This window comes from Salmo salar, chromosome 12, assembly GCF_965601325.2.
Source record: "Salmo salar chromosome 12, fSalSal1, whole genome shotgun sequence".
NCBI classification, from domain to species: Eukaryota; Metazoa; Chordata; class Actinopteri; order Salmoniformes; family Salmonidae; genus Salmo; species Salmo salar.
The window spans coordinates 32591956-32608820 of record NC_138302.1 but is presented as its reverse complement, the minus strand read 5'-3'; the positions used below and the strand labels follow the sequence as shown (position 1 = coordinate 32608820).

General features: G+C 44.4%; 2 protein-coding genes across 3 annotated transcripts; both read right to left on the bottom strand.

The window, feature by feature from the left end:
• Positions 1–251: 251 nt before the first annotated feature.
• LOC106564943 (uncharacterized) lies at positions 252–6983 on the bottom strand. Its single transcript, XM_014131488.3, has 4 exons — positions 6720–6983; positions 1317–3936; positions 1074–1148; positions 252–844 (listed from the first exon to the last, which is right to left on the bottom strand). Exons 1-2 carry the CDS (start codon positions 6780–6782, stop codon positions 1615–1617), a joined length of 2385 nt encoding a protein of 794 aa, XP_013986963.3. The 5' UTR covers positions 6783–6983; the 3' UTR covers positions 252–844; positions 1074–1148; positions 1317–1614.
• Positions 6984–7819: 836 nt separating this feature from the next.
• On the bottom strand, positions 7820–15839 carry LOC106564944 (secernin-2). 2 transcript variants are annotated; one of them, XM_014131489.3, is made up of 9 exons: positions 15738–15839; positions 14734–14902; positions 14004–14185; positions 12233–12432; positions 11434–11649; positions 10913–11078; positions 10268–10448; positions 9816–9975; positions 7820–9697 (listed from the first exon to the last, which is right to left on the bottom strand). In XM_014131489.3, exons 2-8 carry the CDS (start codon positions 14899–14901, stop codon positions 9820–9822), a joined length of 1269 nt encoding a protein of 422 aa, XP_013986964.2. In that variant the 5' UTR covers position 14902; positions 15738–15839; the 3' UTR covers positions 7820–9697; positions 9816–9819. The 2 variants fall into 2 exon arrangements, with proteins under 2 accessions (XP_013986964.2, XP_082814973.1); XM_082958847.1 differs by lacking the exons at positions 7820–9697; positions 9816–9975 and having other exon boundaries at positions 10268–10733.
• Between the last annotated feature and the right edge of the window lie 1026 nt (positions 15840–16865).

The window sequence follows — 16865 nt, the reverse complement described above, 5'->3', positions numbered from 1 at the left end:
AAAAGCATATAGCCCAATAAATGTTTATAACATAACCAAACACATTACCTCATTCTTAAAAATAATGTGCAAGCAGTAGCTATAAAACTATTGTTTACCTCCAATCTGCAACCTCACCCGCGTTCGTCTTAGGCCTTAAAGAGGGTACCATCTCATTATGTTCGCCGTGTCACTTTAGAATTTGAGGCGTCAAACAAGTTCCACGCAATTGCATAAAAATGCATATATTAGCTAGTACAAAAGCAACGATCTAGCTAGCCAAAGACAAGAAGTATTTTATTTTCCTGCTGTACCTGCTTTTGTAGATTTTTTTCACCTTCTTATGATTCAAATTCCAATACTGCCACCAACAGGACGGAGTGTGGAGCATAGTTTAGAGCATCAGCATGACTTCCATATTGAAGTTACTTTTTGAGAAAAAGAAAGAAAGAAATAAAATAACTCTTTATTTGTATATATACACAGTGAAAGAGGATCCACAGAAATGGGTTAAGAGTTTTTCCTGACCAAATGATTAGCCTAGGAAAACTCCAGGCCCTAATTAAAGCTAAAAGCCTATATACGGAATCATTTTTGCTAGTCAGATCACATTTTCAAGAAAAGCCCCTGACCATACCCATGCTACTACATATAAATCCAATCTGAACATACACTGAAAAAAAATCTTCAATATGTAGCCTTAAAGGATGTGGCTCAAAGATAACAAATCCTTTGTTAGCGTCATTACAAATCAATAAATGGATGATAGGTATCAATGTAAGCCAACTGATGTCCATAGCGTCTGGATGGGTCAGCAGCAGGTTCTATTCTAGTGGGAGATGAGCTCATGATGCCAAGTGAAGATCTGCAGAAAAGAGGAAGAGTTGAGACGAATGACTCGCTATTATAGAAAAACAGTCATGCTTTCTTGATTTGATAAGAGAATCACTGCATAACTGACCCAAATCAAATATTCCAGGGTCATTAACTTAAGAAACAACTCAACTTTACAAATTTCACCAAAGTGGAGTAAACACGCCAGAATACGGATTCTTTGATTAAATAAATGGAGTATTTCTACTGCTTTTACTTACAACAAACTGCCTTTGAGTTTATGTTGGTGTCTGTTGAGTCGATTTCCGCTTCATCTTCAGGTTGAACTCTTCAAGCTGAGAAAGGGTATACAATCGCATGTCAATAAAAATATGACTGAATGGTGAGTAATATCGTTAGTAAAAAGACACAAGCAATAATGACAAAATGAGAACAGCATAGAAGTAAGCCAAAGTCTATCATACCAATGATAATACTGTACTTCCAGAAGTAATTACACAAACCTTCTTCTTTAGTTTCCCTTTAATCACTTCTTCAGGCATTGGTTTTTTCTCCCCTTCAACATCGCTCTCTGCCTCCGCTTCAGAGAGGGCCCTGGGATACTTTGCAGCCAACTGAGCGGCCACTTTCGCTGCTGCTCTTGCAATCAGTCCATCTCTCTTCCCTTGGAGATCTCGATATATTCTCCTCTTTCTCAGAACCTCTTTCCTGTATTTATTACACCTTTCTTCAAACGCCTGCCTGTTTCTCGTGACTCTTGACCGTCTCATGCGGCGTTTGCTGCCCTTGGGCACCACCGTCTTAACGTAATGCAGACAGCGGGGGGGGTGACAGCTCCTTCAGTTGTTGGGCCTTGCTCAAGGAGATGGGGCCTGGGGTCAACACTTTCAGTGCTGGCGTCAGTACAGCCGTGCTTGTGAACTTGAGTTCGCTATCAGGCTGGGTAGATGTGACCTGGGGATTGCTAGCAGGATGGATGTATGTAAGCTGGCGGGTGCTAGCGGGCTTGGTAGATGTGACCTGGGGGTTGCTAGTGGGCTGAATGTATGTAAGCTGCCGGGTCCCACCAGGCTGGATAGATTTGACCTGGGGGTTGCTAGCTGGCTGAATGTATGTAAGCTGGCGGGTGCTAGCGGGCTTGCTGTTTGGGAGTTGGAGGTTCATGAGCTGGAGCAGGTTGCCAGTGGACTTGGTGTTTAGCTGCTGGAGGGTGCCAGTGGGCTGGTTGTATGGGAGTGGGATATATGCTAACTGGTGGTTACTAGCAGGCTGAGTAGATGAGAGCTGGAGGTTTCTAGCAGCCTGCGTGTATGCGTATGTCTGGCTTAAGGCTGCTGTACTATTAGAGTAATGTGGTGGGGCGCTGGGGTAGGGTGGATACCCAGGGGGGGGGTATGGGAAGGGAGGCATGGTACCAGGGGGCATGGTAAAAGGGGGCATAATACCAGGGGGCCTAATACCAGGGGGCATGGTACCAGGGGGCATGGTAAAAGGGGGCATAATACCAGGGGGCCTAATACCAGGGGGCCTAATACCAGGGGGCATGGTACCAGGGGGCATAAAGCCAGGGGGCCTAAAGCCAGGGGGCCTAAAGCCAGGGGGCATAAGGCCAGGGGGATAACCCCAACCTGGAGGGAAGGCATTGGCGTAGGGTTTGCAGGTATACAGAGAGAACTGGGTGGTGGAGAAGGTTGCCATCATAGATGCATTAGGAGGGTGAGAAAAAGGATATATAGGGTCCTTGGAGTATGTGTTGAGCTCAGCAGAACTTTCCTTGGACTTGTTCCTATACCAATCCATGTCACTTTCTTCGTCCCAGTCGCCATCTCTGTCACAGTCCCTTGTACTACAGCGCCTGTTCCTGTCTCTATCCCTGTTACTAGAGCGCCTGTCCCTGTCTCTATCCCTGTTACTAGAGCGCCTGTCCCTGTCTCTATCCCTGTTACTAGAGCGCCTGTCCCTGTCTCTATCCCTGTTACTAGAGCGCCTGTCCCTGTCTCTATCCCTGCTACTAGAGCGCCTGTCCCTGTCTCTGTCGCTGCTACTAGAACGCCTGTCCCTGTCTCTGGTACTAGAGCGCCTGTCCCTGGTACTAGAGCGCCTGTCCCTGGTACTAGAGCGCCTGTCCCTGGTACTAGAGCGCCTGTCCCCGTCTCTGTCCCTGGTACTAGAGCGCCTGTCCTCGTCTCTGTCCCTGGCACTAGAGCGCCTGTCCTCGTCTCTGTCCCTGGTACTAGAGCGCCTGTCCTCGTCTCTGTCCCTGGTACTAGAGCGCCTGCCCCTGGTACCAGAGTGCCTGTCCCTCTCGCTGTCCCTGGTATCAGAGTGCCTATCTCTCTCGCTGTCCCTGGTACTAGAGCGCCTGTCCCTGTTGCTGTCCCTGGTACCAGAGTGTCTAGAACCAGAGTGTCTGTCCCTGGTAGTGTCCTTGGTACCAGAGTGTCTGTCCCTGGTACTAGAGCGCCTGTCCCTGGGACCAGAGTGTCTGTCTCTGTCTCTGGTATTAGAACGCCTGTCCCTATCTCTCTCAGATTTGTCCCCGTCTCTCTCTCGGTCGCGCTCAGAACTGGCCCAGTCTCTCTCTCTGTCTCTTTCTCCGTTTCTCTTAGATCCGTCCCTCTCTGTGTCCTCGTCTCGTTCTCTGTCCCAGTCTCTAGTTCTAGAGTGCCTGTCTGACATCAAGGGACTCCTCTCCTGGTCTCTCTTCATCCCGTACAGCCTCTCCTTGGTCCGGTCTGACAGTCGGCCCAACTCCTCCACCCCCAGGTCTAGCCCGATGGACTCCAGCAGGCTCTGGAGCTGGCTGTGTGGGAGATCCGGCCTCCTTTCTCCACGAATGTGTGAGTGACTGTGGTCCTGTGGCAGAGCTCTACTGTGGGGCCCCAAGCAATCCTGAGAGCTCTGAGCTGGCCCCCCCTTATACTCACTCCTGTAGGTAGTCTTGGGATGGCCCTCCTGCATAGGGGGTAACTCATTCACGTTGTTCACAATCTTTGAGAGCTTGTTGATGTCCACCCCTTTGTTGAGGACATTGAGGAAGCGCTGGAAGCCTGTGGCTGCTGTGTCCTGCTCCTGTGTCCTGAATGAGTAAATGGTGGATTCGTGTTGTTTATCCTCAGGGTCCTAACAGGAGACATGAGAGAATATCAATGGATAACCATCCACTAAGACAGCTGCTTGCTTTATACCTTAAAAATTGATGAAGGTTGACAAGATTCATACCAGTTATATGGTCAAGTGCTGCAAAGACAGACATAGGCAAAGTACAGTTGGCCCAGAACAGAGTAGCATGTCTGGCCCTTAAATGTACACGGATGTCAGTATGTCAGTCTATCCTGGCTCAAAGTAGATCATCTATTTTCTCTCGTTTAATCATCACTTTGACAGTAACACTCAAAAAAGTAATTAATATTAACGTTTTTAATTTCCATATGTAAGCTAAGTGTTTGTTTCTTGAGCTTCAGGAATGTGAACGAAAAAGTGCCTCAGGCCTTGAAGAACATAAAAAAAACAATCACTGATTGAGGGGATATCGGTGAACAAATGCCGAGGTCAAGGCTACGACGGCGCCAGTGTAATGAGTGGAGTTTACTCGTGTGTTCAAATGCGCATATCAGACCGAGAACCTAATGCTTCGAAGTTAGTTCTTTATGAATTTTAGTTTAGAAAACGATCTCTCCGCAGAAGCGACTGTTAAAGGATTGTAAAAACAGATTGATTGCCATAGCAACATCCGGGAAACTGGTCAGAAGTGAGTTGTGCTTCAAATACCGCAGTTCTGCAACATCTTTAATTGTGCCTCTCATTCGCCTTAATTGCCGGCTTCAACACGTTACGGAAAGAAATTAACGTATAGAAAGCTCTATGGACAGGTCGTCTGGATAAATGGACAGACAATACATTTGCAGATGCAAACTCAGATTATCATATTTAGCGGACAACCGTTCTTGAGGCTTGAACAAAAAAAGCGGTTTGCGATTTCGTTCATACTGGTGAACCGGTGTTTGAGTTGTGTGGTTGCAAATATGAACAGTCCCTTCTCTCAGGTATATCTTGGCATGTATTATTCAAGAATAAAACAGTCGGGGCCGCAAGGATCTACAGGCCGCGGTGAAAAGATTTGCACAAAAAAAATGAGGACTTCAGGAGACTCTCAAGTTAGATTTAATTTACCTTGAATATTGCAGCCTATTTGTGTAAGCTATTAGCCAGTCAAAACCCGCTGAGTTCATCAATAAATAGTGGCTGATTTTACCCTCAAGCCAAATACTTTTTCCCAGTTTTTATTTTAACTAGGCAAGTCAGTTAAGAACAAAATCTTATTTACAACGACGGCCTACCCCGGCCAAACCCTCCCCTAACCTGGACAACGCTGGGTTAATTGTGTGCCACCCTATGGGACTCCCGATCACTGCCGGTTGTGATACAGCCCGAGATCAAACCAGGGTCTGTTGTTTCGCCTCTAGCACTGAGATGCAGTGCCTTAGACCACTGCGCCACTCGGGAGAAAACTTGTTAGGCTATTTGATGTGTAATTTTTTATCAAAAAGCAGCTAAATACAGTACATAGCTATAGAATGTACACTGAATAATGAAACAATCCCTAGTAAACTAGTGTTTTGAGGGTGGACTGACTATTACTTGGCATTAATAGACTGGTTTTACGCACAACAACTTTCTATCCAAGCTAGGAGAGAGCACGAGGACGGCTCATGTCATGCAGGTTCAGGTAGCCTAAACAGGACAGTTGTATATTATAAACAATCCATTGGTAGCTGATTAGTATGCTGTTGCGTAAAAACATTATTTTACCATCTGCAATGTTTGAATTTCCAACTTTAATTACTGGACAAGTAATTACATTATTGGCACCAGTCAGCAGTCTAAAAATGGCAACATTGCGACAACATGTATAGCTTCCTGAAATGTTAGGCTTAACATGAGAAAATGACTACCAAATAGGCCTACCAATAAACATTTATCCATTAGCCAAAGCAAAGCTAGAGATGCCCTCGCAATTTCAGCACCATGGACAGCCATCGGTTTATTTTACACCGGTGGTATGACGTTTTATTTCTGCGTTCCCCAGGAAGAGTAGCTGCTGCCTTGACAACAGCTAACAGGGCGCCTAATAAAATAAAATAATAACCTTGGGTTTGTAGTAGTAGATGTAGTAAATAGTAAGTGAGACAGTTAGCTGTGCGTTAGTTTTGTGTGTTGGAAATACACGGAGGAAACTCATACCTACACTGTTCTCTGTTCTGTATTTCGACTGCCAGCGCATGGAACAGAAGAATCCACTTACATTTACATTTTACATTTTAGTCATTTAGCAGACGTTCTTATCCAGAGCGACTTACAGTAGTGAATGCATACATTTTTTTTTTGTACTGCCCCCCCCCCCCCCGTGGGAATCGAACCCACAACCCTGGCGTTGCAAACACCATGCTCTACCAACTGAGCCACAGGGAACACTTGGCAAACCACTATTTTCCTAACTTGCAAAATGTACAATATATGCATCTTCAAAATAAAACCTGAAGTTTGGTAATTGAGCGAATTGGTAAGGAATGCTTGGATGTGGATGTGCATGCATGTGGTAGGTCAGACACAGTTTAGTTGGTTGTCATACCCGTTACATTGAATTAAACTTGTAAAAACATTATATTAAAAAAAATCCTGTCCACATATTTTAGAAGCAGATCAGAGTTTCCTAGCAACTAGCTATCTTACGTTAGATTAGCTAACGTTAGCTAATGTCATTTTCAGAGCAGGCTGGCTATGTAAACATAAGTATGCCAGTCAGGAAGGTACCGGCAAATAAATTAAATCACCAAATGTAAATAGTCACATTGCCAATACTTCTGGAAATGCATGTGCAAGAAGTGACAAAAATGATTATTTACTTTCTCGCTTTTCCTCCTGGTAGCATCTCGCAGGTCTTCATCATATGTTGTGTGTCGTCTCATTCTGGATTTTGAGGGTTCAAAAATGTTGATCGCCCTACCTCTGAGCTCTTTGACTTGAAAACAACATTGAAGTATTATAGTAGAAATAAAAAGGTTTATAAACTGTGGTTTCACAGCTAGTTAGCTTTCCCAGTCATACCTCTCCAGCGGGGTTGGGAGAAAGCGGATGTTTCCGGTTTTCACGGATACAGTATTTTCAGCCTAACTTCCGTTTCCACTGAAAAACAGATGTGGGGACTACGTAAGGTCAGAGAGCAAGAGGCAAGATTTGAGGTTTTACTCCACCCAAAATCTGGCAATGACAATAATAAGCCCAGGAAGTGAGGAATTTTTGTATTGAGGTCAATGAGAGCGTGTCAAATTTGGTCAACAAATTTTTTTATCCTTATTTGCTACGTCAGGCCTATTTGATCGAATAGAAGTTCCGTAATGGCTAGGTTTATGCGAATGCACCAATATAAGTGGATGCACGTGGCATTTCGGCAATTTAAAACAGAAAGATTTTATATCAGAGTTGTGCCATAGAGATAGAGGACACATCATGGATGTAACCTGTTTTAGCATGGACATTGAAATTGAGGGCTTCCACTATTTTAAAGTAGTCAACTGGGTGGGCATTCCAATGAGTTGGAAGAACTCAGACAACGAAAAATAAAATTTACCGATACAAAAATAGCAGATAAAGAGATGTCTTCTATCAATCTCTATGGGTGTTGTTCAAACGCGTATCTGCCCTCTCATTGGCTGAATGGTCCCACCTGATCTCGCCGCCTCAAACCTGTCTTCAATTTTTTAGGACATGTATTTCCATTTTCATTGTTAGAGCGGTCACTTAAAGATCTTGTCAATATAATAGACAATCTTTGGTTAGGTGACTTCTGAAGCTGTGAGCTAGGATATTTTATAGGATTGGAAGTGCAAAACTGCCACCAACAGGACGGAGTTAGAATTTACTGAATCACATACTGAATCACTGAATTGAATACCGCAGTGTTTGTTTTAAACTACAGTGTTAATAAATACAGGACACATCAGCAGACAGAGCTAAAATTTTATCGGGGCAGTCAGTCAACTATCCCCCATTCACTTGTAACAATGAATAGCACATTTTACAAATGGTGTACTTACAGTAGGTGTTTTAATGTGAAACAGATCTACACATAGTCACATACATACAGTACCAGTAAAGTTTGGAACACCTACTCATTCAAGGGTTTTTCTTTATTTTCACTATTTTCCACATTGTAGAATAATAGTGAAGACATCAAAACTATGAAATAACACATTTGGAATTGTGTAGTTACCAAAAAAAGTGTTAAACAAATCAAAATATATTTTATATTTGAGATTCTTCAAAGTAGCCACCCTTTGCCTTGATGACAGCGTTGCACACTCTTGGCATTCTCTCAACCAGCTTCATGAGGTAGTCACCTGGAATGCATTTCAATTAACAGGTGTGCCTTGTTAAATGTTAATTTATAGAATTTCTTTCCTTCTTAATGCATTTGAGGCAATCGGTTGTGTTGTGACAAAGTAGGGGTGGTATACAGAAGTTAGCCCTATTTGGTAAAAGACCAAGTCCATATTATGGCAAGAACAGCTCAAATAAGCAAAGAGAAAATAACAGTCCATCATTACTGGTCAGTCCACCCGGAACATTTCAAGAACTTTGAAAGTTTCTTCAAGTGCAGTCGCGAAAACCATCAAGCACTATGATGCAACTGGCTCTCATGAGAACCACCACAGGAAAGGAAGACCCACAGTTACCTCTGCTTTAGAGGATAAGTCCATTAGAGTTAATTGCACCTCAGATTGCAGCCCAAATAAAAGCTTCAGAGTTCAAGTAAGACACATCTCAACATCACCTGTTCAGAGGAGACTGCGTGAATCAGGCCTTCATGGTCAAATTGCTGCAAAGAAACCGGTGGAAATCTGAGAGTCCAAATGTGAGATTTTTGGTTCCACCCACTGTGTCTTTGTGAGACGCAGAGTAGGTGAACGGATGATCTCCGCATGTGTGGTTCCCACCGTGTAGCATGGAGGAGGAGGTGTGATGGTGTGGGGGTGCTTTGCTAGTGACACTGTCAGTGATTTATTTAGAATTGAAGGCACACTTAACCAGCATGGCTACCACAGAACTCTGCAGCGATACGCCATCCCATCTTGTTTGCGCTTAGTGGGTCTCTCATTTGTTTTTCAAGGACAATGACCCAACACACCTCCAGGCTGTGTAAGGGCTATTTTACCAAGAAGGAGAGTGATGGAGTGCTGCATTAGATGACCTGGCTCCACAATCACCCGACCTCAACCCAATTGAGATGGTTTGGGATGAGATGGACCGCAGAGTGAAGGAAAAGCAGCCAACAAGGGCTCAGCATATGTGGGAACTCCTTCAAGACTGTTGGAAAAGCATTCCAGGTGAAGCTGGTTGAGAGAATGCCAGGAGTGTGCAAAGCTGTCATCAAGGCAAAGGCTGGCTACTTTGAAGAATATCAAATATATTTTGATTTGTTTAACACTTTTTTGGTTACTACATGATTCCATGTGTGTTATTTCATAGTTTTGACGTCTTCACTACTATTCTACAATGTAGAAAATGGTAAAATAAGAAAAACCCTTGAATGAGTAGGTGTGTCCAAACTTTTGACTGATAATGTACACTCCTGTAGTGGTCTATCACATACTCACTAATGTGGGGCGAGCATTGCTCCCTAAAGTGATACAAATGATAATGATGCTCCAATCCCATGGAACGTTAAGACATTTATATTCTGTGTTAATGATGGATGGAATGGCATCAGGGGGTTCGTATGCGTGAGACGGAAGGGAGCCAATCTAACAGGAGCACAAGATGTAACAGTCCCAGGGCCATCTCCTGCCGATCTGCAAGCACTAGCAATCTCCACATGAGGGCGCTGTAACAGAGAGAAATTGGAGGCAGCATTGGCGTAATGAGAAGGTCACTGTACTTCTGACACACACACACACACACACACACACACACACACACACACACACACACACAGTTCTTACCTCCTCACTGGTAGAATTTCAGCTCCGTGTCCACACAGTCAAAGAACAGGTCCCCCAGTTCCTCATCTGCTGGTATTTCTCCACTGAGCAGGGCTGATATGTCCGTCAGACACTGGCCCTCCAACATCCTCAATGTCTCCGTCAGAGCATTCCCTGCGTCCTGAGGTACAGAAACACACACACACGCAAAAATACACACATGAATGCCCCCCCACACACAAGCACAAGCAGACAAGACCTGACAAACAGCAATTTGTGAAGTTTATAGGGAATTATAAAAGTTCAAAGTCGGTGATGTACGTAACACAATATCCATCAGTCCATACCCACACTCATCAATGTAAAAAAAATATATATATATTTTTTTAAAACTACTCTATGAAAGTGTAGCCTATTACATTCGGCCGTGGCATATTCGACCCATATTTCATTCTAACCCCTTCTACACGTACCGGGTTGGTCTCCATAGTCTGCAGGGCCCCCTCATGGGCCTTGTACAGGTCGTGCCTGCGGTCCACTTGGCTCTGGAAGCGCGGCTGCTTCCTGACCGGGTCGTCTGGGCCGTACTGTGGGGAGATCACCCTCGACACTGGGGTCACAGACTCAGAGAAGATAAAAGGCTTGAAAACAGACCTGGCAGGACGGAGGACAGCCCCGTAGGAGGAGGAGGGGAGGTGGTAAGGACCAAATGAAACACACAGACACAGAGAAACTCCTATCAAGACACAGTTTTGCCAAAGGGGGAAATGATGAAGATGAAAAAGAGCGATACAGAGATAAATGGCAAAGAGCGTATCTGAGTCTGAATCTTAAGAAGCACTTCCAGATAGCCTGAGGGGTTCCTGGGCCTGGTTCCAAACCAATCCCTTGCCACTTCTCCTACACCCTTGTTGAGTCCCTCTTGCCAATCTGAAAAAACTGGAAAGGTATCAGCAAAATAGCAACATTACCACATAGCTCTCTGGTAAGCTAGGAGGAGTTTCCTAAACATTTCTCACACACTTATCCAGCTCATTAAGATTAAACACAAGGAGTAGACAACAAGGGGGTTAGGGTCAGAGTGATTCGTTTGGGACCAGGCCGGTGAGGTGACGCACCTGGAGGGGTCGGGGGTGGCAGTGAGGAAGTGGATGCACGGCAGGCTGGGGTCGCGGGGCAGGATGGACACCATGCTGCCAGTTGTGCGGAACCCCCCAGAGTCCATGCAGATTCCACTGGGCTTGTCCCTCAGGATGGACATCATCACCTCGGCCGTCACAGAACCTGGGGAACCCAGAAAATGTATCGTCTAAGTAGGTTATTAGTCGTCTATTTTTATGGGAATGCCGACCGGAGAGGAAATGGCAGGAGACATGAAATGGCAGGAGACAGGAAATGGCAGGAGACAGGAAATTACATAGCTAGTTACATGTGATGTACTTTCTATGGTAAGAGGGGATACCAGGCCTTTATTACATGTAATAAAAATAGCTGTATAAACAATACGGCACCCAAACCAACCATGTATAGTGTTGTTAATAGAGCCTGCTTTAACATCATTTTGGGAGTTTTTACAGTTCTAAGGAGTTGAATAAGTTGAATGAGATTAGATTAGAATAGAAAGAATAGTCTCCCTCACCATCATGCTGTTGGAGGAGCTGTGTGCCCCCACTGTAGCGCTTCTTGGCCAGTTCCATCCTGGCGGGGGGGTTTTCAGACTTGAACACCTCGTTGAAGCAGAACTCTCCCTCGCCGCTCCACCAACCCTGGGCCTGGGCCACACTCCGCAGCTCTGGGTGCTCAGCCGAGATATCCGTCCCGATGGTCAGTGCATTGGAGATGTTCTTCACCCCCTCTGTGGGAAGCAAAGACAGGTGGGGGGTGCATGGTTGTATGCTGCTGGTAGAAGTTGCTCAAATATGCACAGATATACACAGCTTACCCTCCCACTATCCTAACCATAAGGGTAAAACCACAAAAATAATCTCCTGTGGGCAGATGTTGCTTGTAGACTGAAGAATCTGCAGAGACTGAATGGGATGTATGAGATAAGGAGCAGCATTAGTTCTGGTTTTGGGGTTTTCGTCACTGGTTATTTGCATGTATCATGATTGGGTGAAGGCGGTGCTAAAACTTCTTTGGCTGAGAGATTTCTTTATGCGAGGGTGGGGACTTCATATTTCCCACTCTCAATTTCTAACACGGACTGAATGAACAAAGAAATGAATAACTCAGCTGACCAGGTTACGTGAGATTTTACTTCTTAACAGACATTACCCCAAAACTAACCTCTGATTCAAAACTTATGTTCACACTACAGCTCCAGTGATGTTAGAGCAATTTTCTCACCATGTAACTTCCTGTGCCACCCTCAGTCCCCCCCCCCCCCAAAGTCCATTCACACTACAGCTCCCACGGTGTTACAACAGTTTCCTCACCTGTGACTTTCTGTGCCACCCAGAGCTTGCCGGCAGTCTCCAGGACCCAGGCCTCGCTGCGGTCCACCAGGAGGAAGGAGTTGTGGTAGCTGAAGGGCGCCGGGTCCTCCCTGCATGGCCCCCCCTGGCCGTGCTGCTCCAGCAGACCAGTGATCACACTCACCGCCCCCCAGGCAGTGTCCGCACGCTCAAGCCCCAAGCTGTCAAGCAATAGAATAGAGTAGAGTAGAGTAGAGTAGAGTAGAGTAGAGTAGAGTAGAGTAGAGTAGAGTAGAATAGAGTAGAGTAGAGCAGTAGAAAGGAGTAGAGTAGAATAGAGTAGAATAGAGTAGAGTAGAGGAGTAGAGTAGAGCAGTAGAAAGGAGTAGAGTAGAATAGAGTAGAATAGAGTAGAGCAGAGTAGAATACCGGTAGAATAGAACAGTGTTTCCCAGCCCTGGTCCTCGAGTGCCCCCAACAGTACAAATTTTTTGTTGTAGCTCTTGACAAACACACCTCATTCAGCTCATTGAGGGCTTGATGATTAGTTGACAAGTTGAATCAGGTGTGCTTGTCCAGGGTTACAATAAAAATGTGTACTGTTGGTGGTACTCGAGGACCAGGGTTGGGAAACTGGAATAGAATAGTGGTAGAATAGAATAGATCATGAGTAGAATAGAATCAAATAGAATAGAAAATTCTGTCTTATATTATTCCACGGACACCACACATACACACAGCTGCGAGGCTGGTAGCAACACAGGGTCAGCCACAGAGCAGCATAGGGGCAGCCACAGAGCAGCATAGGGTCAGCCACAGAGCAGCATAGGGTCAGCCACAGAGCAGCATAGAGTCAGCCACAGAGCAGCATAGGGTCAGCCACAGAGCAGCATAGGGTCAGCCACAGAGCAGCATAGGGTCAGCCACAGAGCAGCATAGGGTCAGCCACAGAGCAGCATAGGGTCAGCCACAGAGCAGCATAGGGTCAGCCACAGAGCAGCATAGGGTCAGCCACAGAGCAGCATAGGGTCAGCCACAGAGCAGCAACCCCTGGAGTAGGTTAGTCCTGCTGCTGCTATATCACTGCAGTCAGTGGTACAACAGGACCAACCTGCGGCTGCCATTGCCAACTGCTAACTGTTACAATGATTTGTTCAGCGTTACACTTCAATACGCTCCATGGTGCGTGAGCGTTATAAAATCCTTTAAATGTTATGCTTATGACAATGTAAAGACAGCTTTATGACATAAGTGAAAACACACTTGGGCCAGATTCAATCAAAACTCCTATAGAAATGTTTCGGCAGTAGGCCTATCTTTGTTTACATGACTAGTCCCTACGCACACATGTAAGTATTAACCTGTGATGAAGGAAGTCTACCTTGTACATTTACTGTAGCCCATCTGCTACTGCATAGCCCTATATTGCTTTTCTGACTACGGGCTGACTAAGTATATCTACTTTTCAACAAATGTTCCAATTACATCAATGCATTGATTATTCACACCAAACTTTGAGTGATGTGATTCTGAAGTTAGTAAATTGATTCTCAAAGGGTAGTGCTACCCTATCGTTCCTGGTCCTCGGATCCAATGTTGTCTGAAATAGCCCGGCAAGTCATTCAATCAGACCGCTCGGTCAGGAACCTGGAACCTGACCAAACAGCCAGCTAGCCCAGCCAGCTCGTCTCTCTATCTTTCGGATCGGGAGGTGATTCTGAAGTTAGGATTTCCTTGGTCCCCAAAACAACACTACTGTTTGGTATGCTGGCCTACGGTTAGCTGTGCTTACCGAACCAGGTCCATTCCTAGCAGGGCTTCCCCTGGATCGATAGCTTCGCGGGTCCACACAGCCTCGTTTCCAATGCAGACCCCCTTGTCGTTGGCCCCCATCTCAGCCCCCCACAGCCAGGAAGGCCGGCTGAGGACCACAGCATGGGTGTGTTCTGCTTGGGGGATCTGAACGTACGTGCACTGCAGGAGGCGAGATGGAGACTTACATTGTTGTCCAATTCTCTTTTGTTTTTGATTGTAACATCAAATCTACTGGCAAACCATACCAACACATACTCAGCCAATACCTTAAGCCTGTCGTATAAACCGTTGATAACACAAAGGCGTGAAAATACATATAAATTATAGTCTATCATTCAAACTTTAAACTTTGAGAATAGTAAATTAGAAAATGTTGATTGTGTATACCAAGGTGGGGTATTTTAGAGGTTTGATAACCCTTCTCCATTATATTGCCCAGACTGACTAGTGAAAACAACTCTAATCCAATTAGTGATGTTGGTCACAGAGCAAAACACCTGTTGTGACCATTTTTAACATAACTCTGACTACAGGCCTACATACAATGTTCAGAGGGCAGATTGAGTTCTTTAACCATGCTTCATCCAGGTTTAATCTCATTGGGATCAAATCTCTTTTTCAAGAGAGCCCCGATCCAAGATGGTAGCAGGCTTGTAATTTGCAGCAGGGTCAATCTATGGGGAGAAGTGAAGCTAGGCCTAGCTTACCTCCAGCATGGTCCCAGATGGGTGACTGGTTGCAGGGTAGTAAAGAACCTCCTGGACCTCATCTCTAGGACGGTCTGAGTTCTTCCCAAAAATCACGTGATCATCTTGCGAGCCAGGGGGCAAGGACACAAAGCAGTCACACGAGAGGGGTGGCTCATGCTCTGCCATCCTGCACGAACAAGAGGACAAACAAACACCATAAATATATTACCAGGAAATAATCTGCTATCATATCGGAGGCCAGGAGTTTTTCCTGGTCAGGTCAAATGATCAGGAAAAAGTCCTAGCCTTAGTCATACATCGGTAAATTCAGGAAGACTCATAGTTATGTTGGTCAATAAATTGTAGAAGCGTTTAAGCAAACTCAATAATATACACATACTGTGTATCACTGTCACTATTCACTATCAATTAGTCATGTTTTTACAGTTTTCCCGTTTCATTTCCCACTCTGACTATTGTATATAGCCTAAGAAGCCTATAGAATGGGCACACGTGACATAAGGCATCCATAACTGTAAAGATACAGTATCTTTAGGGAAGTCTCAGGTATAATATGTTCTTCCTGTCAACTTGTGCATTGCCCATCCCTTCACAAACAGAGCGATAAGGAGGCAGTCTTGAGCACTGCACTTCTCGGTAATCTTTACAAATCCGAATGGTCCTTGTCGTCTCCTTCTTCTTATCAACATGGCTATTTAGTAACGCTATCCTATTATAAAATTCGGAAGCATTTGAACCAAAGTGATCGAAGTCTTGTGGAGACATTATATCCTAAAATGGCCTTTAGTCAAACGTTTATTTAAAATAGGGCCTATATAAACCGGTAACGTTAGCGATGTGCCCTTGTCCCTTCCCGGTTTCAGGAGATATCACGCTAAAATGCACAAATAAACGACTGTCATTTCACTTCAATCCAAGGGTTGGCTGTCATTATAATCTGTTGAGCAATAGGGCTACTGTAGCTACTGATATGTTGCAAATTCCTACAGGAAAATTGTTACCTTTTTAATCGCAAAACCAGACGCGGTAGCAAAGAGAAGGCAGGTTGTAGTGGAGCTACTGTACCACGTGATCGTATCCAAAGGTTGTATTTAAAGGTCTCGGCTCGTTGATTACTTGCTGCAAATACATAACAGAAAAACAAGTGTATAGCCCTTTTCAACAATTAGACAACAAATGTTGGTGTAACAAGCACACAAATAAATTGTTCCAAATAAAGTAATTGGAAACATTGCCACATGATTCAAGAATACATCATCACAACTTTTTAGATTTAAGTCCTCTATATTCTATTATCAAATAGACAATTGAATTGCTCAAAAAGTGCATATCCATCCGATCCATGGAATGTAGGCTACACTATAATGATTAATAACCAGAATGTTTTTATTCTCAGCGCACTAATAGCCTGGTCCCAGATCTGTTTGTGCTAACATGTAAAATCATTGGATGTGCTTGCTGAAAGCCAGAACAACTTCGACAATCCGACATACTTATTATTCTCCTTCTGTTTCCACCTGTAGCCCAAAACTGTAAAAGCAACCAACACCAAAACAACTTTAAAACGTGCAGGCTTGCTGTCTTCAGGTTGTAAGAACAATACTTTTTTATACTACTTATAGCTTACCTTTCACACTACAAACACTAGCATAAACCCCAATAACTTTTAATGGCCATAGGTGTAAATGGAGAGGACAGGTAAAAAATGGAGCCGCTACTCCTCTAGAACCGTTAAAACTAGAATCTCCATTCAATCTTTAAGACGTGCAGATGGTCTGTAATTGTGTGCTTGTATGCAGCCTTTTGATACTATGTATACTTTTTGAACATAACTGTTTGAAATTTGCATAAAAGCTCCATAGATTTAAAGCAAAATGTGGATTTGCCCCTGCTTTTGAACTGTTTCAGCTACAAACACCAACCCAAAGTTGAAATGTGCAGACTGACTCAACTTAGATTGCTTTTCAGAAGATTGTTTATACCACATGTACTTTTTGAACTATAATAATTTAAAACACCAACCCAATGTGGACATGTGCGGACTGAATCAACACAGTTAGTTGCGACCATTCATACTTCATAAACTATAAAGCTTGTTATATCCCATTTCATTTTAAAGGCAGAACGCA

Excerpts from the sequence above, each read along its gene's own strand:
- LOC106564943 (XM_014131488.3), bottom strand. The coding sequence starts at position 6,782 with ATGAGACGACACACAACATATGATGAAGACCTGCGAGATGCTACCAGG. Across the intron at positions 3,937-6,719 it reads CCAGGAGGAAAAGCGAGAAA|GACCCTGAGGATAAACAACA; the intron begins GTAAATAATCAT and ends GTCTCCTGTTAG.
- LOC106564944 (XM_014131489.3), bottom strand. The coding sequence starts at position 14,901 with ATGGCAGAGCATGAGCCACCCCTCTCGTGTGACTGCTTTGTGTCCTTG. Across the intron at positions 11,650-12,232 it reads GGTGGCACAGAAAGTCACAG|AGGGGGTGAAGAACATCTCC; the intron begins GTGAGGAAACTG and ends TGCTTCCCACAG. Across the intron at positions 10,449-10,912 it reads GCCACCCCCGACCCCTCCAG|GTCTGTTTTCAAGCCTTTTA; the intron begins GTGCGTCACCTC and ends CCGTCCTGCCAG.